Source organism: Caloenas nicobarica, chromosome 18 (assembly GCF_036013445.1).
Source record: "Caloenas nicobarica isolate bCalNic1 chromosome 18, bCalNic1.hap1, whole genome shotgun sequence".
NCBI classification, from domain to species: domain Eukaryota; kingdom Metazoa; phylum Chordata; class Aves; order Columbiformes; family Columbidae; genus Caloenas; species Caloenas nicobarica.
Genome location: NC_088262.1, coordinates 3,663,283 through 3,690,494, shown reverse-complemented (window position 1 = coordinate 3,690,494; position 27,212 = coordinate 3,663,283). Strand labels below are relative to the sequence as shown.

General features: G+C 42.5%; 1 protein-coding gene across 3 annotated transcripts in view; it reads right to left on the bottom strand.

Moving 5' to 3' along the window:
• Nucleotides 1-23,574, bottom strand: part of TEX2 (testis expressed 2) — a 42,688-nt gene extending 19,114 nt beyond the window's left edge. The window contains exons 1-4 of one of the 3 annotated variants that reach the window (XM_065647683.1): nt 22,888-22,975; nt 7,844-7,939; nt 5,709-7,363; nt 180-380 (exon numbers count right to left, since the gene is read on the bottom strand). In XM_065647683.1, coding sequence (XP_065503755.1) covers nt 180-380; nt 5,709-7,337 — 1,830 coding nt within the window. In that variant the 5' untranslated portion in view covers nt 7,338-7,363; nt 7,844-7,939; nt 22,888-22,975. Of the gene's footprint in view, nt 1-179; nt 381-5,708; nt 7,364-7,843; nt 7,940-22,887; nt 22,986-23,444 lie in introns of those variants that run through there. The other 2 variants (XM_065647682.1, XM_065647684.1) reach the window with 2 other exon arrangements.
• Nucleotides 23,575-27,212: the final 3,638 nt, after the last annotated feature.

Here is a 27,212-nt window from a genome sequence, read left to right as displayed (position 1 = left end):
TAATTTTTTCTAAATCCTGCTCGATCTTCCACCCCAGTGCAATCTTTTGCAATTTAGTCACATCAACAGTTTCATTTACATGACGACAGCAGATCAAACTAGAGGAATGAGAAAATTTCAAAATTAAGAAGTTTCGAAGTATTCTTTGTTAAAATCAGATATAAGTGTGGCACACTCACCTTGCTCTCTGTAAGTTCATATATTTTCTGGCTGACATATGTGACTTCAGGCTTTGGCTCATTGTACACAGCCCTTCTAGAAATATTTTTATTGGGTTTTGAAAGCCGTAAGGTGCTTCCTTCAAGTCGCACATAGACAGAGTGAGTCAAAGTAGCATGGTACGTTTCTGGATCATAATTATAGATTTCATTCATCCATCCCTAGAGAAGAAAACACTTGTTAGCAGGCTTTTCAGCTGCTGGAAAACCAAGTACAGCATGTATGTAAAAGTATTAAATAATTAACCAAGTTTTTGCCAAAGTTGTCTCACTTACCGCACAAATACAACAAAGCAGTAAACGCCCTAAATGAGGTAGCACCAAACTGACAGAGCATGAGATGAGGACTGTATCGCAAGCACAACATTTGTTTTCCTCAGCAAGTAATTTTGTGTATGTAGTGCAGTGTTTTCCCACCCGCGTTCACAACCCGCTCGCTGGGAAGGGCCGCGGGGGGACACGGGCAGAGCAGCTCCCAGCCAGCACCCACCTTTAATCACCAACAGAGCTGCTCGCAGCCAGCACAGACACCTCAACCACCAACAATCCAGGACTTAAGACCACAACGGAGTTTGGTTTAACACACCGTCCCCGTTTAAGGCGATTTCACATGTTGTGTAACTGCCCAGTTACAGCACAGCGGTCACACAGGTGGATTAAATTTCTTTCATTTCTGTGCAGTGAAAGAAGCAGAAAACACCCAAAGCAGCCCTGCCGTGACAAGCCCGTAAGTGCCGGCTCTCGCCACAGGGCAATGACACTCCGCGAACATCTGCTTACGGAACATGCAAGATGATAAACGGGACAGAAGACGGGGCAGAACACTCATTCGAGGAAGAAGTTTTCCTGCTCTTAACCTGCCCTACAACATACTTTGATAACTACTTCTACCTGCATATCAAAGCCTAAATTCGGAGTACTCAGTATTCATTAATGTCAACAGAATGTGAAGGAGATAGACTTAAACAGACATACCCTAAAGCATAAAGTACGACGGCATCTTTATAAACACCAAGGTGCGTATAGCGGGGGGAGAGCATTTGCTACTGGGAGGTGGGGAGAGCTGAACGAGCATCCCCAGTATCCTTCAAAACAAAAAAGTTCTAACTACCTTATGCCAAACAACCCAGAAATTACCGCAACACTTTAAGAAGTTTCCACCCACACACAGAAACATAAAATTTATTTTAATGTTCATTTACTTCAGTGCCATATAATTTCTCAAAGCAGACAGCATGCATTTTCTTAGGTGCCATAGTAACAGCGATATGTAGGTTTTGCTTACTCCAACATCTAGCTCCATTTTCACTATAAATCCTGAAAAACCTTGATAAATTAGCATTTCTTTTATGTTCAGGAAAGATTAAGTCATTCACTTTTGCTCAGCTCCAAAGCAGACTACCTCTTTTATGAACAGAAACATATAACCTATATACCAACATATACTCTTTGAAGAAGCCTTGTATTTGGGTTTTTTGCTTACACCGTGTTACATACAACTACCACACAGGAAATAAAATGCATGAAGTTTTCTATGAACCATCGAGGTTCTGCACAGCAGGGGTGATGTGTGTCTGAGCACACCCCCATTTCCTTCCTAGAAATTACTAAACCAAGACATCTTTGAGCAGAGAGCAATTAATCTTCAGCCAGAAACTCCAGCTGGACTTACTGAAGCACAAGGACATCACGTGCGTTGCCTAAAGCCACCGTGAGCCACTCGCCCTGTGCAGAACTGGAATCTCCATCTGGCCCCAGATCTCTGGAGCAGCTCCCTCCTCCCCCTGGCTCCGATCTCCAGGCTATTTCCAGCTCAGACACCCAAGTCTGGAGCCTGCAGCCAGGCAAACATATGGACAAAAATTGCTGCCTCAATATTCCCTTCTCCTGCAAGGCGGTTCGGCTGAAGACCACACAGGCTGGCATAAAGAGAAAGGCATACTTGGGAAGTGGATCTTTACATGAAGCTTCGCCACACGAGCCCTTTTTCTGACTGTAATAAGCTGTGACGTTATTTTCAGCAGCAGGGTTGGAAATCTCCAGCTGTGTGTGGTAGCCAAGAAGGAAGCTCGGAGTATGCTTGAAGTTTCTTTAACGTGCTGCTCGAAATGGAACCGGCTGTACATGTATTTATCTTCTGTCAGTTCTAAATTTTGAATATTGAGTACCTCAGGCAGCTGGAAATCACTAAAAGTCTTGGACAGGTTCTTCAGTCACTGATAACCTGATGGTTGTGCTATGAGAAGCAGCGTTGGCACTTCTGTCGGGTTTGTTATGTACAGAAACCTACATGGCAATTTCTGCACAAGGAAGAGATTTGCTGCTTCAGGTATTTGAGGAATAGCCAAAAAAACAAAAGACCCAATTTAAAATTCAAATATTTGGGGTTTTCTTTTCAGACAGTACCTGGTCAACCGTCAGGATGAAAGAGACACCACACTGCATTACTACCAACCCTCTTCATACGTTTTTAGTTCTCTAATTTCTAAGGATTCACTGTTTCCTTTTCACACTCAACTTTCTAATTATTTTGTAACACAGAGAAACACTGTACAGCTGAGTGTGAAATGTTAATACTTCACCAAATTATGACGCTTCACTCAATCTGAAAACGTGTGCAAGCTGCAGGATTTTTTTGCCCCATGTATCTAAGAGTGTTAAAGGAGGAAAAACCACCACCCACCTTCTCACTTCAGCAATTTTCATTTTTGTAAGCTGTGTCATCTAGCATTAAAACCATTTTTCAGAAGGTTATCCAAGGAACTCCAAAATTCATTCCAAAGTCCCTGCATTTTAAGAACAGCTTTAGCAGAAATAGCTCCACCCCTCTCTTTGCCAAATGAAATCGGAACAAAAGATTCGCAGCCTACGGAAACCGTTTTGCAACACATCTAAACAGAGAAGTTGCTACCATAACGTGCTAGCAACAGATGAATTTTCCCAAACTACTGAAATAACAATGGATTTCTTTGTGTAGGAAAGGAGTGACTGTATGATGGGTCTTTTTTGTACTAGCAAAGTTGTTAAAATGAGAAATTTAGTAATTCAGGGAGGACAATGACCATAGTCATGTGCTACTCTGCAGCTGCTTGCCATTTACACTGATCCTGTGATCTCCGTCTGTAAAGGTCAGCAATTGTTCTGGATTCGCAGCTGAAATCAGGAGAAAGGGCTTCACCATCAGGCTGGTAACTAACCTGAAAACGGATCTGCTTAGAATATCGGGCAGTTCTTACTCAAACCCCACACATGCACTAACAGGATCTGGCCTGTTTGTTGGACAGCAGAGACTGAACCGCACCGGTCTGGACACGAGCACTTGCATAAAACCGCTTTATAAAGCCCACACTGGTTTACTTTTACTTTTTCATGAGTCTGGGCTGCAAATTTTTTATTCGAACTGCAGTTCAACGGGATAATTCATGTAAGAACTGCAAAGTTAGGCCCCATAGTGTATGAACTTTTAAATGTTATGTAGTTTAAGATCTCAGGCATGTTTTATACCTTAACCTGAGAGGGGAGGTTGGGGGGAATTGCCAAAGATCCTTATGAAGGACCCACAGGGCTGTGGGCACAGACCAGGTCTCCAAGTAAAAATAAATGAAAATAATTACTCGTATGATATTTTCAAATACATAAATAAAAGAATCAGCAAGTCACCTTCACAATAAAAGCTCAAATCTGGCTTACAACTGCCCTCAGGTTTTCTTAGTGATATTAACATATTTATTAAAATACATTATCATTAAATTATATAATCAAATGCTCCAACGCTGAAATTCTTGAAAGCCTGTTGATCCCTCGAATCACGTTAACTATATTAGTATCCCACTCATTACCACTATTTTATGATACTTCAATAGTATTTTGCTTGGTAAGTGAGGGAAAATGCAATGCAGTTTTTTGAGCTTCTATTGACAGAGAATTTAAAGACACAAAAAAGGTCTGAGGTGGGCAGAAGTCACTGTCACCTTAACTGGAAAACACATTTGTCTGCCAGGGGCCACTATCAAACACGAAATCCTGAGTGATATTAAGGACCGGCACGTCGGTTAACAGCCGCCTCTTTCTGTACAGCCAGGGCTCAAAAAGTTGCATTTCTCCAGCAGGCGCTGCCAACACCGTCTGCTCATAAAAGCTCTTTCTAATAGAAAGGGGAAATTTATCATTTCCATTTTAGCTGTTACTTAAATCCTTTTGTATCAGTCAGGAAAACACAAGGGAATGCACACTGGAGAAGGCCAATAAGAAAGTTAGAAAAGACTAATGCATTAAAGCAGAAAAAAAAAATGTGGGCAGAGAAAAAAAGGAAAAGGAAGCTAGAAAACTGAAGAGTGAGGGAATAAGATAAGAAAACATATACTGAAGGAGCAGGGGGGTTGTGGGCATTTTCAGGGGGTAGGGGGTGGTTGTTCTCCCTCCAATACCAAGGACATTTGAGTGCATTAAGTACAGAAATCTAGCGCAGCACACCCTAACCAGCACAACGGTGTTTGATTCGTTCATGTTGCAAAGGAACAATTTTTGGGGAGACCATATTTATGTTCAGGTATTTTGGCCACTGCTGAGGAGAATTTTCCACTAGTTCCTGAAATCGGGGAAATGCAAACTTCTCAAACACTGTTTACAAGGGAGAGAACGCACAACATACTCGTACAAAAATAGCTCGACAGCAGTTTGGCAGAATCCCAAATCCTGCAGCCCCATGAAGGGCTCTTACTTACAGCACTCACCGTATCGGCATGAAAGCAGCTCAGGCCAGAATATGAGACCAACAAGTTCTGAAGGAGCATCTCTATGCAAGAGCATCATTTTGATTTTCCTATATTCACGTTTTGTTACAAATTCGATCTTTATCGCATCTCTCAGAGGATCTAAACTGTCCAGTGGTCATTTTGACACAGGCAAATAGAAAATAGTTGCATGAGGGGGGAATATAACTTGCAATGTGCTAAATCATACTACATTATGTTCCACTACAATATGGGCACTGAGCTGGTTTTTAAATTCCTGAAGCATTACGAAGCCCTTTTACAGGGTTTGACATATTAAGGACAATTACTTTGTGTGTTAATGAAGGCAAGAAATACTCATCAGGTCATATAAAACATTAATCTACATTCATGCAGTCTTCTCCGCACAGTTCATTTCTTGCCTACGATCATTCTCAGAAAATGTATCTCCTGGATAAAAGGATTAAAATAAAGTTTAAAGGTTCCTGAATAACAGCTGACACCTCAAAGAGCCATCTTAACACCAGCTCCTTTACTTTTGAAGCAATTCTGGTTTCCTACTAATCCTTAAGGACACGGAAGTCCTACATATTCTTGGGTATTAAACCATTTGTACGTCTGGCAAAGCCACCTGACCCTACAACAATATTCTATTTACAAGTGGGCATAATTCACTGCCTTTACACCTCCAGGATAAATCTATTTTACTACTTCTACCCAAAGTCATGCACACAGACACGAACTGCCATGACCTCACCTTCAGTATTTCAGGTTCTTTGATGTCTAGAGCTCCTGTATTCCATCGCTTTTCCATACTTTTATGCAATTTGTGATATTCATGAGTACGTGGAGTAAGAAGCCAAATCACACAGATGGCTATCATAAATCCAAGGGCCATTCCAAATAACAGTCCACTTAAGTAGCCAGGGAGAGGGATAATAAAGTAAGCATAGACTAACAGTGTTAAGAAGTATAAAGTTTTCACTGGTATTTTAGGCTGTTGCACATATGGATTATTTTCATCTTCACTACTGAGCACAGTACCGTCTTCCTCAGTCATCTCTGGATCGAGCGAAGTTTCAGTCGGTTTATCAGTTTTGCTTTCATCCTCTAGCAAGGAAAAGTCTTCAGCATACAGTTCACAAAACTCCTCATCCTCTCTGCTTGCGAGTGCAGACAACGAACATTTTTCAAGTACGAGTGAAGTTTTTGAACTCACGTCCTTTGTGCTTGCAGACTGAGAGCTTTTGGTCTCTGTCTCTTTCGCATGTTCCTCAGCTGCTTTTGGCTGATTGTTCTTACTCAGGTTAGAGTCACTTCCATAGAAATCCCCTTCAGAATCGCACTCTTCCTCCTTAATGCTGTAGTTGTTATTGCTTTCCAAATGGCCATTCAAACTGGAAAGGTTTGAGAGTTCTGAAGCACTTGAAGATAAGGCTTTGGGCCTGTGGCTACTACTTTCATCGCCCATTATTTTACTGAGCAGCTGAAAAGGCTCATAGATCACTTCAGAAAGGCGTCTTTTAGTATCTTCAATTTTAGCCTCCATTTCAGGTACTTTAAAAAAGGAACGAGTGTCAGAGGGAGATGTTAATGGAGATGAGGGGGCAGTTTTAGAATCACCACCTGCAGCTCGAGGTTGAGTGAACTGTTTGAACAGATGCAAGTTCAGTTTTGAGTCAGGTGGCCTGTAAGACACAGCTTCACATTCTTGTTTGGAAGTGTCTGTAGACAGAGATTTCACTAAGGTTTTCATTAACTGCCGATGTCGCATCGGTGGGGTGGGTTCTTTTGGTTCCACGTCTGTTGAAAGGGACTTGACTAAACCCTTAAAAGGCTTTGAACTAGAAACTGTGGGTGATCCACTGGAGGAGACAACTGCTCTGGAAGGGGATGAGGATGGGGAAGACGACAGGCTGGATTTCTGTTCCGCAGGTGGTGGTACACCTGCTAAGCTAACTGTATGACACGAGTGTGACGATGGAGACAGGACTAGTGGCACTGCACTGAATACTTGGGATGTGGAAGGAGAATCCAACAGCTTTACAGCCTCTGCAGCTGGCAGAACTGCAGGTGATGAGGACAGCAGTGATGTGGAGTTGGCCATGTTAAGCGAGGTAGCTGGACCAGAAAACTCATGGCCGGTATGCTCAAAGCAGAGGTCTTCCTTGGCTTCAAGTGCTGTTACAATGCTTTGGTCATCTAATTCCTCATCAAGAAATTCCTTAAACTCCTCTTCCTCCTCTTCTTCCTCCTTCCCGAATGCAGAGAAATGAATAGTGATGGTTTCTCGAGAGACAGATCGTTGGACCTGCACTTTTGGTGCTGACTGCTTTGAGGACATTTCACCAGTTTTCTCTGCATGGCTACTGTTCTGACTTGTCATTGCAGGTCCCACAGATGCGTCAAAGTCTGTGAAGAAAAGGTAATATTACGTTAAATGCATCCTTTCCCCTTCACACAGCCTTATTTTCAACCGTTAAGCTTGATATGCTTAACGTACTTGCCTTTTACATCAATTATATCTACACGTTATTTCCAGCCTTTTATTGACCCATGGAAGCGGACTTAGCACACATTTACATGGAGAGGAAATATCACACATTTAAACCCCGGCACTGGTGGCCATACACAGAGATGGATCAGGAACTACAAGATTAACGCTGCCTTTCCAACCAGGAGGAAGCACTTTATCTGCACTGCCAAGGCAGCAAGTTCACCACTTCAGTAACCGAATTATTTTCCAGAAGCTGCTAAAATGCTGTAATTAAATTGTCAAGCTGAATTAATGAGAGGCCTTTGCTGACGTTTAAAGAGCAGTTCAGAAGAACGATTACGTGGCAGTGAAGAAATGTGCACTTCACAAACAGTTGTGACATCAGATTGCATTACCCAGCAAGTCAGCGCCACCGCTTTGTCATCTGCTTCCTGCTAAAGGCTGTAGCCCTTTATCTTGCCAATGGAGCTGCTCGTGTAAACATTTTTAACCTGTCAATAAAATGAGCTGGGTTAAACATTTTTAAAAAGCAGATCTTTGCTACCCAGCTTATCCGGTAACGTTACATCAGAAGCGACGATCTGTCCAGAACTTCCTACCCACTACAGTTGTCCATTTTATGGCTCCTAAATTGCTAACTAGTTTATTCCTTGCTTCGCCTCACATGTGCAACCTTCCCAATCAGGTTGTGCAGGAGCAGCTGGACTCTGTCCTGCTTCACACAAAACCTCCAGAAATATTAATTCCAGCCTTCAATCCCAGTTCTGCTGCATATGTCAGGGAGCCAGTCTGGGTTCGAAGATCCAAAAGAAGCTTTCGGAACCTTGTCACGCTTCCACTTGCCACCTGACCATTTTTCTGACAAACTGCATAAGAGGCACAATTCTGCCTTCAGATCAGGTTCTTCTGTCCTCCCAAAAATTCATCTGACTTACCAAGCAGCAGTAAAGAGTAAACTTAAAACTCATTTCCAGTGACAGAGCTGTACCTCCAGCCCACTTACATCTCGGCAGATTCTTACCTTTCCTGCCATGTCTGTGGGTCAAGTAGTTATTTACCCCAATAGTAAGACCTCTCACTTATTCAAAAGTTTAGATATACGTTTATCAGTCATGTATATATAACTTTGTGATTGTCGGAGTTAGAGACTTGGTCTTCCATTTCTTCACTGGATTAGCGCACTTGGGAACCAGCAGCACACACAATCCATGCTTCCCATGGACACAGTTCCATTTCACAACTTCAGACTGCAAATTTCCCAGTTTTTTAGACAAATGCATCCAAATTTATTTCGGACAGGGAAAAAAAAAACAAACACCACACCACAAAGTACTACTGGACAACATACATCTCCAACTCTTTTTCCATTTCCCTGTGCTGGACTATCTGCTATCACACCTCTGTAACATTTTGTGCCAGTTGTGAAATTGCAGGGCTGGCAAACCAAAATTTGAAAGTACAAAAAAAAAAAAAAAAAAAATCTACACATCTTCCAGGTCATCAAGCCATTAGAACTAAGGCAGGAAAACAAACAAAGCACAACACACACCCACCAAAAAAAAGCCACCCAAGAGCTGCACTTGCACACGATGCTGTTGCCATCAGCCTGAAATTTCTGACCCTTCTCTTCTGCTCATTTGGCACCAACTGCGCATCAATAATCTAGCAGGAGAAAAATATTAACCGCTCCCCCTGCCTCCAAATACCATTCCTAGTGTGTTGTTTTCGATCAGCTAGAAATCCATGGGTTTGGTTAGCTCTTTAGCACGTACTGTTTACACTACACAGTTAATTATCTTGTGTTTAAACGCCAGTTGCCATGTTGTGCTAATGCAGTGCTAATTACCTGAAACAGATGAAGTTTACTTGCACACACCAAATGTACAGAAAAGAGATTTTACTGCTTACTGAACAAGTAAGAATTTCTTTATATCACAATTAACTAGTTAACACAGAAAGGAAATTCTCGATTAGCCAATATTTGCCTACCCTTAAACATGTCACTATACCGTGAATTGTCTTACAGAAGCACATTCTTACATTAGCACTATTGACAGGGCAGCAGCAGAACATTAACATACTCCAACTGCTCGCACTTTGGCATCCTCAGCCCACGACTTACAAGATAACTCTGTAGTACCCAATGCCCTCAACATCTGGCCCAAGCGATATTTCAGTTGAGGGGACTGGTTTCCAGGAAAGAACATTTCTACTTAGGCAAATAATTGCTGGAACTTTCAGAATCGACCCTGTTCATGGGCTGGTTTTGCCACAAGGCAGTTCGTGCTTTTCCCAATCGCACCTGTTCAAAGCTGTATCTTGTATCAAATCTTCAAACAATTTATACAATTAGGAGAAAAAAAAAAAAAAACACGTGTACAATACAGGAGAAATATTGCAATGCTGTATACTTTAGAGAGTACATGTTTTGGCCAACAGCTGATATTTCATTACAAGCATTCTGAATATCAATTGGGATGACAAAAGCAGTGCGCTCCCTACATTATTCCAAGTTTTAAACAACTAACCCCTCTCAACACACCAGATACCCTGCTGAGAGCAATTTCTCCCCCACAAACACACGACGGGAGATTTTTCCCTGCTCCGAGCAGGCCCATATTTCCAATCCATTCCTGAGCACAATTTCTCTTTTTTATTGTGAAGGATTTTTTTTTCCTAAAGTAGACGTTAAGAAGCTTTTCCATAGCAAATACAACAATAACATCCCTGACTTCTCCCACTACTGACAGCTCTTCCACTAGGTGTTTGGTTTTGAGAACAAAGATATTTCTTCAGGTTCTTGAACCCCTACATTTTTACCCCGTATGTCATTCTAACAGATTCACTTCTTACTGATTTCCGACTACGTTTTCCTCACTCGTTGCGTCCCCTTTTTCTACTCCGCTCCTCTCCCAGCTGTTTGGAGACCTGGTGTTCCCCGCCTCCCCATTTGAAGGGGCACAATTCTGAACCGACTGCTTACAGATTACATTGATACTTGCAGAAACCCAGGTTTTAATTGCTCCTTCTTTTAAAAGGCACACTGTCCCCACCTTCTCTGGCTGCCTCTTCAGGTTTGTTGTTGTTGTTGATTCTGAAGATGTAAGGTATCGGTTTTATTTACGTAGCAGGAAGGCCTGAATAATAATCTTAGACCCTCAGGCTTCAAATGATTCAAAACATGAACTTTCACCTGGAAGGGAAGGAGACCGCTAGGAAAATAATTCCTTTCCCCCAAAGGTTTGAACTTTGGATGCTTCTGCAAGGTAGAATGAGAGAGCTGTCAAGTTACGACTGATACTTTCACATCTGATGTTAAGGCACTGCACCCCCATCACCCACATAATAACAGTTTAGAATCCTCACCTGCAGGCATTGCTTTTAAAGTGCTACAACAGCAAATGCCAAGCCAGGCCAACAGTGCCCACACGCTGCTTGGAAATACACATCGCTCACCCAGCCCACGGTGCAGGAGCTGAGGACAGTGACACCAGGAGACAACACGTCCCCACTGCGATGCACCGGCCGAGGAATGGGGACAGCGAGGGACCAGGTGCTGGGCAGTGCTGGGTTGAGTCAGGACATGACACCTTTTAAAAAAGCGTCACCACAGGAACATGTGCTCAGTGACTACCTGGGAGCGTTTATAGAAATATAGAAATAGCCGAGCGCGCAGGCAATCTGTCCTTCCGCCCAACAGCAAACAGAACCGGCGAACCCCCGTCCCGTGGTCAGCTGAGGACAAACACACACCCCATCCTTCTCCAGCGGAGCTCCAGACCACCAACTTCACAGCTCTGAGAAAATACACGGTGCACTGAAGTGCCTGTTTTAGACAACTATACTATCAACTTTACAGATACAGCAAAGCAATTGTTATTACATTTACGATTTAGAAAGTTATTCAACCAATACACAAAGCAGCAAACTAGGAACTAACTTAAAAGAACAGGTCGAACTTACACACACCACACTTATTTTATCCACCCATACCCAGTTCAACTTAGTCACATTTACTAATTAAGGGACATTCAACGAAGCAATTCAATGTTTTTCGTAATCATTCATTTGGGAAAACAGGACAGATTGGGTAACTAAATTCACACATATCGCAAGAGCCCACTATTCCAGTCACATTGCTTTTACTTAACGCTCGATCTCCCCAAGGGGAAAGGGTGCGCTGTTTAGTAAAGCGCTCTCATCAAAATCTGCAGCAAGGTTTCAAAACTTGTATTTTTCCCTGTTCGCTGCTACTAAACACAAACCAAAAAAGGTGTTTTCCACAGAACAGAAATTCCTTTCCTGAAAAGAAGTCGTCTTAGAGGTTACTAATAAGCATTGCAATACTTCCCCGCATCTCTCAGTTGTGTCAGAAGAACAAGCCTTAAATGCTATTCAGGAAGCTGCTAATTTGGTTATTGATAATGCAACGACTTGACTTCATGCAGATTTGCCATCGCTGTTCAAAGCAAAAGATGTTTCTAACTGGTTGTATCTCTGATTTCCCCAATAATATAATAAAATTCAAATTATAGATTCCACTTTTACTAGAGACTCAGCCAGTATCTTCCTTCCAACACGGAGAGATACGGGAGCACCGTTGCTATCCATGATACGTATTTAAAATAGAAGGCTTCCTTTCAAGTCCTTCAAAACAAAGCACAGTATTAGTGATCCTTATTGCTTGCAGTCTTTATTTAAGCAATGTTTTAAATGCTCAGAAGTTTCGTATCTCCAGTACTCTGCTACCATTACTTTGTCTAGTCTAGAACGCAAATTCCCATTTAGCCCAGAACCACCTCACTGAAGCAGAGATCACAGCGACTGGGCCATAACCTGTCACACAAACTTCATCTCATTCAGCAGATTTATACCATAAAAGACAAAAAAGGAAACAAAAACCATATTTTAACATAATTCCTATCCCCATTCAAATTTCCAGTTAGGACAAATTAAATTCCCCTGGCACCTCCATGAGTTAATGTATTCCATGGTTAACACCTATTATTTCTCATTACTTTTAAATGAACTACATAGAAAGTGTTGGTAATTACCAGCACACAATAGCCCTGTGAAATCTTTGTGTCAGGGATTCAGTTACCCAGCGCGATGATAATACTTCAAAGCTCACTTTGCAACGGGAGTAAGAAGAAGTTTTGCATCACCTTTCAAGCTCACCCAGCTGGATTTGAGATACAGACGGGGGACAGAAGAGGAACCAAAAAACCCTGGTAAAACTTGGTTCAAATCTACGCACAGAAATGGGAAATGTTATATCAGTATGAAATACTATTAAAAGAAAGTAGTCCAATGTGTTCAACAAAAGTCAACAGTAGGACTGCAGCCAAAATAGATGGTGCCACCTACTATGGACCATAATATACACTATCATATACACACACAGACCTTCTAACAGGTGCCAACCAGATTATCATAATTGACCTGGTTAACAGTTAAAATACCTCCAACCAGAACTTCTCTGAGCCTCACAGGGGGAAAAAAGAAAAAGTAAATAAATATATATTTATATTTGTGCAAATGCTTTTAAGGCAACAATAATTCCGGCTAAATAACCAGTGTTTAGGTACACTTAGAGATACTTAAATGACAGCTCCTAAGCAAGATTTTAAAGTATTGTCAATGAAATGAGACTTTTAATGAAAACTACAAACCTCTCAGAGAGACAAAGAAGAGGGGGCGTTTACTGAAGTCTAGGACAGAAAGGTCAAATAAAATTGCAAAGGCAAATAAGGAGTCTTCAAAATTACTGATTTTTTTTTTAAGACAGGCACAGCCAATAAGGTCCTTAATACAAGTTTGTATTTACAATGCTTCAAAAATAGTAAAATAAAATAGTTTAATGTTAGCTAAGCGAGTCTATTCTACATTAACGTTTTCCCCAATGGCCTAAGAAAGGTCAGCCACCACATCAGTTTCTATGCCGTCATCAATAAAAGATTAATTATTATCCTTTCCCATTCTCTTTCTGTGACACACCACTTACACCAAAAACTTCATAAAGCTGTGCTACGTCTTAATTTTGACAAACACAAAAAGGTAAGCGGTTAGAGGTTGTCCAGAAAACTCAGAAAAAAATAACTTGTTCTATTTAATGCCTTCCTGAAGACTGAAGTGAAGCGATATTTATAGGAAATTGAACATTTCCTCAACAGAAGAAATAAAAGTAGTCAAATCGAAACTTAAAACATGCAATAACTCATAGAAGAGCAGTAAACGGGGTAGAGTCACTATATTTTGCTACGTGTCGTGAAATTAATTCTTTTTAAAACAAGAACATATCAAAACACTGAAACACCAGAGGCTTTCAGCAGAGAGAACAAATCGCAGCTGTAGGACAGACCCCTTGTCCCTCTGGCCTGTAACTCTCCCCCTCTTATCTCATTGGGAAGAAAAAAAATATCAACTCCTCATTAATCTGATGAAAGATTATCTAAAACCTCTGCGGATTAGTCCCCAGTTGAAAATGCTGTCCGCATCACTGATTAAATTAAAGCTCACTATAAAAATCTTATAGGGGAAATTTTGACTGAGTGACCTATAGAAAAGTATGTTTCCAAAATGAAGTAAAGTAAGTTGCCCTGAATCCTAAATTAAAAAGGGCTTATCAGAATTGTATTACAGGCTTATTTTTCCCAACAATTCAAATGCACATCAAACTGCCTACAAGTAACAAGTGAGAACTCAAGGACTTTTTTTGACATTTACATTAATTTCACTAACAAAAAAAAAAATCAGTCAATATTAACAGCACCTGAAGTTAAAACAACCATCACACACGTTCCTATGAAAACAGCAGAAAATATATTAAAAATTAATATGCTTGTCCACATAAATCTAAACACAGATACACAGATGAGCAGCACCAATGAATAACTCAAGCTCTAGGTCCCCGTGTAAAATATAGTTATGAAAGATCATTACAAAAGGAATGGAATATACAGATTTACAAGCCACATGCCATGGCTATCCAAAGAGATAGGGTTTTTTTTTCCCAGTGGATTTTTAATAATTTATCAAATCTTATATTTCATATGTATAATATTCATTCTAATGTCATGTTTTGCAGAGGATTAGCATGCAAGGCAGAACTAGTGCTTTTACGGCTTTTTTACCTGGACAGGACAAACTGTAGCACAGAATCATGGTTTTTTTATTTCTCAGAGATGTTTTTGAAATTAGAGAAGGTTAACAAAATGTAAAGTCAACTCTGAAGAAACCCTGTCCTAAGAATAGCACGAAAACAAAATGTCAAACTGCACAGAATTGGCGAGTACCAGCCATCTCCCTTTGCTTAAGGCAACATTCATCTCATTTCATTCAGATTTATGTTTAGCTCAAATACCTAGAAACTAAAATGGGAAAGTTCAGCAGCACTGCAGCTCCCCAGCAGGAGGAGGACAGGAGAACATCCGAGAGAGGAAAATTTCCCCAAGACTGAAATGGAACCTAGATGGCCCCTAACCACCCCAATTTTTCCCATGCTAAAGACAAAGTTTTTGGTTATTAAAAAAAACCCAAACACAAAAACAAACGCACAACACAGAAAAACTGTAAAACGTTGATGAGCAAAGATATTAAGTGAGGCCCAATTAAAAACCTTAGGACAGGCAAATCTGCTTTTCCCAGCTTCCCAACTACGTACCAAGACATGAGGGGTCTTGGGATTTTTTTTCAGCTTCTCAAAAGGCTTCTAGAGCCTTGCAACTGTCCTATACATTTCAGTATAGTCTCTCAAAGATTAAAGAGTGTTTTCAACATTTTATTATTAAAAATACTGAATTATGACAGACCAAAACCAAAACCCCACCCACTCAAGTGCACGGGGATGAAGCAACCATCAAATTCCTAGTTGTTCTATTATAGTACATTCAAATATTTTACAAAATCCACATAAGTATTAAGCCAAAAGAAGGAGAAGTATGTGGCAAAAGCATTCACGTGTGTTCTCACTTAAATGTGTTTTCTTATTTTTACACAGTATTTATAACTCTAGATGTTTCAAGGCGTAAACTTATTGACAGATGTTGCCAAGAATCTTCCCTGGACTTTGTTGTCCGGAACAGGAAAGAGGTCCCTGCCAAAACCAGGACACTAAAACCAAAGCCACTATTTTGATTTGCATTCCCTTCCATTTCTTGCATTAGACATACAAAAGAGCAATAGTTAATAGATCGACTGAATGTATTAAAGCTTTCTGGTAGTTTGGTTTGGTTTTTTTTTTTTCCTTTTTCTTTTTTTTTCCCCAAGAGCAATTGAGGCAACTCATTTCTAAAAGCCGTGACAAATTTTAATTGCAACATCTGATAGGTCAATTACAGATTGCCTGACCTTAACAGCTGCTTTACAGGCTTGACTCTTATTGAAATCAACTGAGTCAGAAAATGATGAGCACCTCCCACAACATGTTTTTCTAATCCTAATTGCTAAGACACTATGGCAGGTATATACATGAAAGAAAAACAACTTTGCCAGCAGTCTGAATTAACAGGATCATTTTACAGAAAAGTAAATATAAAGACACCATATTTCTCATAAGGAAAATGAAAATCACTGTGCTGTGACGACACAAAGTGAAGTCCTTACACACCTTAAAGCCCTTTTGTTCACACATCTAAGCAACAAGAATACGAGGATCCTTCCCCTGTGCCTTCAGCACTGGAAAAGCATCTACTGTTGCAGATAGAAAAAGTGTCTATAGACCCAACTACCTATAAAATAAGAACAAATGCTCTCCACTCTATGTGGGTTACATTTTGTGCATGCACATGCACAGAAAGAAAAGCGTAATTAAAGTAGCTTCAAGGAAATTAATTTTAGGTCATCAATTTTAAGGTCTTGATTTGCTGGGAGATAAAAGAACAGCAAAAGCCACCAGATGGATTCAAAAGGGCAAAGGGAAATAAAAGTGTCTTTGAGCCACATCCTGCCTCGTTCAATTACAGTATTATACAGGAAATTCTAATTTCAGACATATGGCAATGTTCTTATATACATGCTTAATAAATCCACCACGCATTTGTTCATCAAACGGAGTCAGGCAGCACATGAGCTCTGAACTACATATGCTGTTATTAAGTGTGGGAGAACATCCATGCCCACTTCCTCACACATCACCACACATCGGGTGGGGCTGCTTAAAACTGGGTTTAATTGCTGAGGGAGGTCAAGGCAGAGACGCCAAGCACGGGTGGCAGCTCCAGTTGTCACCCAGGATAAGGTGACAAAACAGCGATGACTGGAGCGTGTGGAAGCTGCACCCGTCCCTACGGGGCTGGATCCGCCACGCAACATTTAATAAAGGCTTTAGAGACACTGGTTGCTCTTTTGGGGAAAATAAAAAAAACCCAAAACACCAGTACTGGTGGAAATCTAGACACGGGATGGAAATCTTTTAATCTCACATTCATCGCCACACAGTGAGACAAACACCTCTCTGTTACATCATGGAGCAGCCTCCGCACCCTCGCAAAGTTCTCCTGAACTCCATGAAGCGTCAGAAGTGTGATCGTAACAGACAATGTCGTCTTTAATAGTCTGAGTTCTGAACGGACTGCACAAATCAGCATGTATTTCGCTTGGGGTATCGGAGGAGGAGGCCTGAAAGGCCACTGCTCACACCATTCCCACTTTGGGACTAGAAAGAAATTTGCAGGACAATCAACCCACTGCAGTTTTCATTGGTAAATACACTGCTTAGGGCATGAAGATGCAAGAAGCAGATTTTTAAAAATATATCCTGAGAAAGTATTAAAAGAACACTCGTGGTGCAGCACAGCAATTTACTCATTTTTATAATTTTAGTTGTGAAGTTTTGGCTTGATAGAAGGACTAACAGATTTCCGGCTAGAATTTTTTAAATCTAGTCAATAAAAATGAAACTGAAAAGTTGTTCCAACTCATCAGAAAAGCAAGGGTTCATAAAATCCGTTCAATACTCAAAAACCACTACCAATCCACATCCCAAAGCTGCGTGACAAAAGAAATGGAGATCCATACAACCAAATATTTATGCTCTTAAACACAACACGCCTCTAAATGAATCTTTTCAGGCAATCGCAGTTTTCTACAAGTGTTAGGCACAGATCCCCAGCTTGTCTGTGACCTCCAGACAGTGCTACGGCAGCCTCGAAAACAGCCTGTTGTCAGAAAGGGAACACTAACTGGAATCACAGAACAGCAGACAGTCCGCACGCACGGCCGGTCCTTTCTCCATCCACATCTCTTGTTATTCACTAAAATAACACATAGATAGAATAGTACAATTTTTTTTCTTTTTTTTTTTTCCCACAAAAATATTTTTGTAAAGTTGTCCCACATTTGCTCAGAAGGTTTATTGAAGACTTGGCAAAGCCTTTATTAACTAGCACATTTTTGAGTTGACAGACATTTAGGATTATCTCCCCCTTAGCTCTTCCTCCTCCTCCCAATTAATTTGTTTAATACTTCAAGTTGAAAAGGAAGAAATGTGAAAGCGATTAGACAAAGAGAACTGCTACTGAGAAGGTCTTACAAAGATAAGCCTTATCAAACTTCACAGCAGTTACAAACAAGAAAAGGAACATATGGATCCCTTTCATTTACCACCAAAATACATTTACTTATGCATTCAACCCCAAACATTGCGTAAGAGTATTAGGAAAGAAAGTGAAGGCCCTCTGGGCAACAGAAATACGGATACGTATTAAGCAAGCAGAATGGCAATCCCCAGCTTGGTCTCCAGAGCACAAATCTTCACCTTGCACCAGCTATTTTGGGGCAGAGGGGCAGGAACAAGAGGCAGGAGGTGACCGAGGGGCAGGGGGTACGGGAAAGCCACGGGAATTCTGCAGCTCGACAGTGAGATTATCGTCCCCGGCCTCAGCTGGAAGATGCTTTTGGACACCCGGCAGAGCCCCAGGCGGGCAGTTCTCCATACACAGAAGTTTCGGAGAAGAACGCAACACAACGTGCTGCAGCTACAAGCCAAGAGCCAGGGAGCACCCAACCTAGACGACAACTTTCACCACCTGCTCTTAGTATCACATGTTAAGCAATATTTCCTCAGCAAATTACCACAATCACAAGCGTGTCAGTATGACTATCTCCCTCTCAAAGAAGCCTTATTCTTCGAGCCTGTTTGGGCTCCTAAAACAGACATTTTTATTTCCTCAGTCTTAATCCTGACTTCCAGTGAAACAAAATTATTTTTGCAGTTTTCTATTTAATTTCAGATCAGAATTCCATTGCAGCTCATGATAGGTTGCATTTACACCTCAGCCCTCCGTGATCTGCTTTGAAATTCCCAGTATGAAGGGAGGCAGTAGCTTGGTTTGTGCTTATATTTTTGTGGTCCTATTTTACAACTGAAGTACAATTTAAACAAAACATATGAAATCCAGAGTGAGATCTAGAGTCTTACAGCTCTCAGTCATCTGCATAAGCTACTAAAACCCAATATAGCAATTTTTCGGACTCAAATCAGATCCTTTAGAAGAGCACCCCAATTACTGAATATGCATTTTCAGACTCTTTTAATAAGAGATCCTATTTAAAGCTCAACCACCCCATTTTCTCACAGCTTCAGGATAACAATCCTGCATTGGCAGGTGGTCCAGGACACGCAATATGTTCACCAGCACTAAGGGACATTCTTCTGCAATATTCCTGTCATCCAACACCGGTGGGGTCAGAGAGCACAACAGTTGATAAACCGCAGAGACACCAGGTAATGAATATTAAAGTCCAGTTCATACAACGATGGACTTCATGGGAAAACACCACCGTTTACTATGTTCTATTGATCTTCTGTTATCCTTTGTCCATCAGTCGTCTTGTCTTTTAGAACACTAATGTAACTGCTATACTGTGTATTGATTCGGACTTGGCACAGGAGAATAACACACCTTGCTGTTCAGAAAGGAGAGAGTTAAAATAAATAGGAGAAAAAGACAACAAACAGATCTAGCAATTTTGAGGAGCAGGAAGGCAAGATCAGAGAATATACCCTTTTTTAACATGATATTCTCATGTCAAAACTTGCTCCTTTGCTTCCCATCTCCCAGGACTTCCAGCCAGGGCAGGACTGGCCGTGGCCAACACAAGAAGTTTTTAAGCAACTCCTCCCAGATGCCTTAATTGAGCAATTTCAACTTAAGGTACTCGTTTTTTTAATTTTCCAGAGATACTAGTCATCAAGGACTCCATTAAAGGAAATGATGATGCATCTGTTAATCAGGTCTTAAAACGGACACTTCCATAGCCCCAGAGATCCAAAATAATTGATCACTGTAACAGCCTTGTTCCACAGCAAGAAACTACAGAGCAGGCAGATAACACAGGAATGACACAGGTAAAAAACTGCATCACAGAACTGGGCTGACTGGAAGTCCTCACGACGCTCCCGAGGAACCAGGCGCACAGAGACTAAGAATGCTGGGTGACGTTAAGTGTTCCCAGCCAACGTGCAAACTTCATGTTTTGTTGCCTCAGGCTGGAAATGGGATCTTAATCAATAATTATTAACTTTCTGCCTTCAAACTTCTGGGATTGCCACATTAACAGAAGCTTTAAAAAAAAGCTAAACTGTCCAAGAACAGATAATTCACAATCCTGACAAGAACAATGACACAATAATTGCGATTATGTCCCGCATATCCAGAAAAGAAGCTGAATTCAACCACTTGTCATACGAAAAAAACCCCAAGTCTATGTCCTGTTCCAGTAAGCCTAATGAAGATGCTGACTCTCCTACAGACCAGCACAATAAAGGCATGAAGCAACAGTAGAAAACACTTAGAAATAGTGAAGCAACAACAGAAAATACTTGGACAACTGTCTTCATGTCACAAATTTCACCAATTTCTCAAAGTGTTGAAACAGATGTCTGGAGCTCGTCTGGTCCAACCTCTCGTTCAAAACAGGGTTAACCTCTAGCTCTGCAGCAAGGAGACGACACCAAGAATAAGATGGGTTACATGCAGCATTGCCAGCTTGGTCAGAGATCTTGGACCATCAATGCAAAACAGTAAATCACGGTTCAGACAACTTTGCGTGGAGGATGTTCTTTGAACGGGTCTCTCGCTATCTAGTGGGTACAAAGCCAACCCTGCCATAATTAACTCCCTTGCCTACTCCTCACGTGCTGCATTCTTCAGCATTCCGGACACATGGAATTGTTCTCTCAGTATTTCACTGATCTACCTTAAAATCACAACACGTCCTTTCTAGCGTCCACTTTACACTACCTAGAGTAAGAAAATTAATTGTTCATCCCCTTTATTGGGAACACGTAGCATCTTTATGCATTTCCAGAGCTGATTTCTACTCTGAATACATTATCTCTCTTCTAATACCAAGTACACACTCATGAAAGCTCACCGTATTAACTCTTCTTTGTTTCTCTAATCTCTAAGCCTACAGTACGCTCTTATTTTCCAACATACATTGTCATCTGATTGTTTCATTTAGGGCAGTACAGGCTTCTAGAACACAATGCCTTTATTCAAGGATAAGTGTTTTAGAGCACACTGAATTAACTTTACTACTTACTGTGGACATCTGATACCACAATTCCTGTCTTACCAAAGGAAAAGAATAAAAATCCAGAGATTTGAAAGACTTTTCCAAGCTCCAAGACTTTGTTTAAGACCAGAATGTCCTTACCCTCCTCTTCATTAGGTTAAACCTACGATTTACCCTAACAAACAGCCTTTATTTTAATTCAGCTCTTGGGCAGGTCTCAGCTACGCTCTACGCACTCAGCACCACAATTTATCTGTCTCATGGGCCGTAACAGGCTAAAGCTCAGTCCTTGATACTGCACAGAGGACAGCGGAAAAACAGCATGTGAAACGTATCCTTAGTATGTTCACCCGCACACTCACACAGTATATGGTTGGTGGCCTTTCGGACGTGCTACAAGAGAAGCCTTCTGATTTCACCTAATGGATTTGGCTGAGTTCGCACGGAAAGGTGAGGTTAGAGCAGCACAAGCCCCAAATCTACCAGCTAAGAAGCTGTTTGAATACAATGCATCTTCGGTCCTCTAGCTGTGTGATTTTCCATTTATTCCAGTTTCTTTATCAGACCTTTTCTTTATCAGACAAGTTTCTGTACCTTCCATTACTTTGTTTACACATCTACCCCAACAGGGAAATTACTGGCATTATACATTCTGTCAAGGTTTCCTGCTCCATATTCTCCACTTTCTAAAACAGCTGGCTTAGAAGTTCTTTAGTTAGAAACAACTAAGCATTTGCTATTAATATTTGAAACTACTAAGTGTTGTTTTCATGTAAAAAGAAGCATGCATTAATATATGTACTTTATTGGGCTGTGTCTTTCTTCATGTTTTCACTGTGGATTTCATTAACCAATTTTCTCTTCTGAAAAAGGAATATAGATTATTTAAATAAGTTATTTGCAGGGATCAAGAGCAAAGTTCACAAGTAGTCAGCTTACCAACACAATTCACAGGGGACACCATATACTGGGAGAGTCCAGTATAAGACACTTTTGAGCCCAGAATTACCCTCTTGGTCGTTTGCTCAATAGAGAAAGCGCCTTACCCTGCCCTGCCTTAGAAACGCTACCTCAAACTTCAGCACCTACTCGGAGCATCAAAAACATGCCACCCACAACAGAGCAGCTTGTTGGATCAGCTTTGAAGTCAACCAGAACAGTAACCTCTCATGTATAATAAAAGAACATGATGTCAGTCTTTAAAAGTCAATTCAAACATCAAAAACATTAGTTTACTTTCTTTTGCTTAAGTTAAAGTGTTTTACCTCTAATTTAGCACATTTAAAATTCACAGAAAATTGGAACAGGATACTCACACTGCCTCAATTTTATACAGAGCTAAGGAATATGAAGTTATTTTTAAATTTTTAAAAAATATGCATCTTCTTGTAAAAAAATACGCCCCGAGACTGTGAGCCTGCCTTGTTTTTCCCAAGTTCTGCAGGCAAGATCATCTTGAAAGAGGAGTTGTGTGAAGACGGAGGAGTATGACAAAGCATCTTAACCGAAGATAATCTCACAGCACTGAAGTCTTACACTAATTTATCTTACAGTTGCAATATGAAAGTTACATACAGAAGTTCAATTTAAACTCGGCCGTAAACTTAACTCTCCTAAATTACGGACAGGAGTTCCTTAAGACATTTGCTGACAGATACAAATCATCAAGAAGTTGAGTACAGACATTTGGAAGGAACTTTAGCACATGCTGAAGAGGTGTAAATGGATTTAGACACTGAACTGCAGCAAAGAGATAAAATACAAATGATACTGAGAATTCAAAGAAAGGCAGAAACTAAAGAACGGACACGTAGGATAAGAGAGAAGGAAACAATTCCAGGAGACTGAAAATTTCTCGCTTTTGATACTAAAAGCCAACTAGAAATCCTCCCCCAGTTCCAGAAACAAAAAACGTTACCGCTGTTTCCTCTGCTTGTTTTTACGGTATCACTCGCACTTCAGCAGAGCTCCTGCCAAACGGCAAACCCTTCCTCAGCCAAACCTTCACCTCGGTTACACGGAGGGAACAGGGACGTTAACTCCATCCCGCCGACCGTGCCCAGCAGTAAAAACAAGCCCTCGCCCAGCCCCGGCCGGCCCGGCACGGCTCACCCAGCGCCAGCCGCCCCGCAGCCCCAGCACCGACCCGACCCCGCGGGCTCCCCCCGGCCGGCCCGGCAGCAGCGCCCGCCGGCCCCTCACGGCCGCCAGCAGCCCCTGCCCGGGCCCGGCCGCTCCCCGGAGCCGCCTCCCCGCCCGCCCTAGGCCCGGCCCGCCTCCCTCGGCCGCCGGACGCCCCTTCCTGCCCTCCCGCCCCCAGCCCCGCGCACACCGGCGCAACCCGCCGGGCTCCCGCGCCTCACGCCGGGCGCTGCCGCGGCGGCGCTTCCCGCCCCGGCGGGTGCGGCGCGGAGCGCGGGGGCTGCCCGGAGCGGGCCCAGGCGGAGCGGCGGAGCCCGCCCTGCCCTCGCCTACCTTATCCGCGGCTCATGGCACTGCCCGGCGCGGCCCCGGCGTCCCCCGGCCCGCGCCACCAGCGCCGCGCCGGGCGGCGGCAGCGGCAGGAGAGGCGGCGGCGCTGCCCGGCGCCACCAATCCGGGCCCCGCGGTGGGCCGGGCCTGCCCGAGCCGCCGCAGCGCCGGCCGGAGGGGAGGGGAGGGGCGGGGCGGGAGGGGCCGCGGCGGCCGGCGGGGCTGCGGCGCCCCGGGAGGGGAGGGAAGGGGCGGCCGGGCCGGGGGCCACCCCGGGAGGGAGGACTGGGCCGGTGGCTGCGGCGGGCAGCCCGCTGCCAAAGTTTGGGGCAGTCGGTCAGAGCTGACGCAAGGAAACGCCTCCCAGAACGAGGAGCCGCTCCGGGAAACAGTAAATGGCCAACGCAGGGGCTGTGGAATTATGGCCTTTCCCGGTCACTTGGAAAACGTCCATGAAAAACCAGTGGTCCGGGATTGCGAGGCCGTTGGCATCGCGGGCCGTTCTCTGCCGCCGGTGTTGGTGTTAAACCTCCCAATTATTCGTTTCTGCATTGACCACATCTATAAGCAGCCAGTTCCAGGAAAACACTGTTTGCTTGGGGGTTTTCTTATAAACTCATGCATAGGTATTGCAGGTGAATGTTTACTGCTGGCATCTCTGACTAAATCATTTCATAGAAGGAGCTGCTGCCTGCAGGAAATGCATATGCAAGCAGACAAAGCTGTTTAGTGTCAAGGAGTTATACAAATGGCCAAAAATTATGTTACCCAAACAACTAGGGAGTTACCCTAGCAAACATACTGTGTCAGAGGTTGTTTTATTTGCTCTTCATATTTCCCAATTTGAAGCAGACTGAGAAAGAAAATTCTCCCTGTCAAAAGGTTGTTTTACCAAAAATGGTCTCATGCAATAAATTACAGCTTTACCACTGCTTTTACCCTTCACTTAATTGCTCTTGCTTCTGAAGACGGTTAATAATGAGATTACAACATCTACACCGGCTCAGATTGATGTTGGCCTTAGCTACCCTAAGAGTAAGACTGCATTGTGTGATTATTGCTGTATCGCTTCTATTCTGCAGTCTTTTTTTTTTTTTAATTAAAAGGACAACATTGTGTTTTGAATATACATACAAGTGTATTCCATCATCTGGGATAGGTTTCTTTTCATAGCTGTCACTATATAGGCAGACCTTTGAGTCATTATACAAAGCTAATGTTAGTATATCCAAAGTCTGAAGATAACGGTTATTTGGGTTTTTTTTTTTACAACGGGTTTTCCCCACACGAACAAAGACTATGGCTAAAACTGTGACTGATTTGTTTTAGCTGTGCTAAATTATAAACAATTCGCTAGAATTTCTGAAGCTTTTCCCGCCCTCTATTTGTACCTAACCTAGGCAACATATGGCCTACAAGACTTGGCCTCAAGATAAGTATTTTTGCACCTGAAGTCAGGTGCTCAGCAGAGGCTTCTCCCATAGAGTGACACGTGTTGAGCAAAGGCTGGATCTGCCCACTGGGAAAAACCAGGCACAAGCTGTGTCTGGCCACATACCTGCCTCTGAGCTTCATGGTGTTATGGCCTCTTGGGAATCCTCTTCTAAAGGCAAGTCCCAGTCAGATGGAAGAAAGAAAAAGGAGGAATCTTCGAATTTCTGAAACATTCGGTGCTGTAAGAGTAAATCCTTTTGTTGGATAATTTATCTTCCACCCATCCTGCAAGACAAGAGAATAAAGTATTGCTTATTTATTTTTAATATTTCAGTATCCTACGTATAAATATGCAGTAATTCTGAGAAACAACAGGCCTGCAGGTTCTAGAAATAGCTATCCATAGTCAGGAGCTGCTTTTGAAAAAAATGACTTTAATCTTTTGGAATATGTGAGGAAGAAATTTAAATGCCTTTTAAAAGCAGTGCCTGAGCAGGCTGTAAAATAAGAAGTAATATTTCTCTCCCAGAGCTACTATGAGGCTCAGTTGATTTCTCTGTAATGCCCCCATCAGAATTTCACAGCTCGGGACAGTTTAAAGCTTGTACTTTTGTGAGAAAATAACATTACATGAGATTTGGCCTTCCACATGGTTTTCACAAATCTCTCGTTGCTGTCTGATCTCCTGGGGAAGACCCAAGAACTGCTGGACAGACCTGCTTGCAATTTTCTGCTGAGAAGCCTTAAAATGAATGAGGCAGCAGCTGTGCCTGAACACATGAATCTTGGCATACATGGGTTTGTTATTGGGCTGTTATTTTGTTTGTTATCTGTATGATATTAAACACGACGGAAAGAAGCTTAGCATGGAAAAAGCAAATAAGATCCCCTGCCCACTCAGTGTATGCAGCAACCCAACAAGAACTGAAGAGGCCGAGGCTTCCCAGTGAGCTTCAGCTGGTTCTGACTGTGGGTACAGAAGGACAGTATGAGGTTCCTAATGCCACACTCCTTCTGCAGCGCTGGTGTGCGTGTCTTCTGCTTGTCAAACACCGAAACGACAGCATCCTCTGCACCTCCCAGTTCTTGTCCTGCCCAATGGCTTCACTGTTGTCTTTGGACTTGAACTCTGTAAGTCACAAATCTGCCCATCTTGTCCTGCAACCCATTGCTTCTCCCCACCCACTGATCCCAGGTCATATTGTCCCTGGAGAGCCTCCCCAGCCAGCCCTCCCCATGCAGCTCCAGCCCTGCTCTGAAATCCCCCCAGGGACCTGCAGAAGCTCTGAGCTCTTGTTGCTTCCTGTGCCAAGGCACAATATTTTGTGGTTGGTTGCTTTTTTTTGTGTTTTTGGTTGGTTGGTTCGTTTCGTATTGCTGTTTCTTTTTTAAAGCTGAGGTGAGGATAGATGTCCTTGTGATCTTCCTCTTTCTCTCTTTCTTTTTTTTTTTAAATTTATTAAAGGTTTCTAGATTGCCAAGTATCTGCGGAGACACAGCTCTGTACTTCTCCTCACATCAGGTCCTTGTACACGCTCAGAGAAAACACATTTCCAGAGACAGAGGAGATTCCAACTTCCACCTGTCTCCCTGTGAGCTGATGTCCTGGTAGAAAGGGCAACAGCACGGGCCTCTCTCATGGCTGCCAGGAGGTCAAGTGGATTCACAGAACAGGCTACAAGTAGGTCAGCAGGGCCTGCAGAGCTAGAACCGTGCTGCCAAGGTGACCCCCAGAGGTAGACCTGTTCCCAGGGAAGGTACTGACAATGTGGCCCAGCTCAAACAGTTTGAATGCTGTGAATCCACACTGGTTTCTCTCAGGCCTGCAAAACCTTCGTGATGCTTCTCAGATAGACTAATCTCCCCTCGACACTGAATCCAGATTGGGAAAATGGCAGGTGCATACCTAGAGCAGCGGTGGCATCCATCTCTGGGGAAGAAGTGAGTCCGTGTGCTGCACAGAACAGCCACATGCACGCTGACAAAGTCACGTGAAGGTTGCAAGAGCTGGTATCTGTATTTCAGTGTACCTGGCAAATGCACAAAACTCTAAAAGCCTGAAATTTGATCTGCACATGATGGAGAAGTCAATACCCCTCCCTCTGCAGAGACCTTTGTCAGTTGGAATCCATGCTGCCTGAGTGCTGGAGGACTTCAGAGTGCAACTGTGACAAAAAACAAAGCTGGGGGAAGGTACAGGGGATACAGTGGCACTGTTCCACATTTCATCTGTGCAGACATTCTACCAGAAGTCCTTGACAGCTGCTACAGACAAATTTCTATTAATCAGGAAAAGCAAATTGCAAAATAAACAGCATGGGTCCTGACCTTCTAACT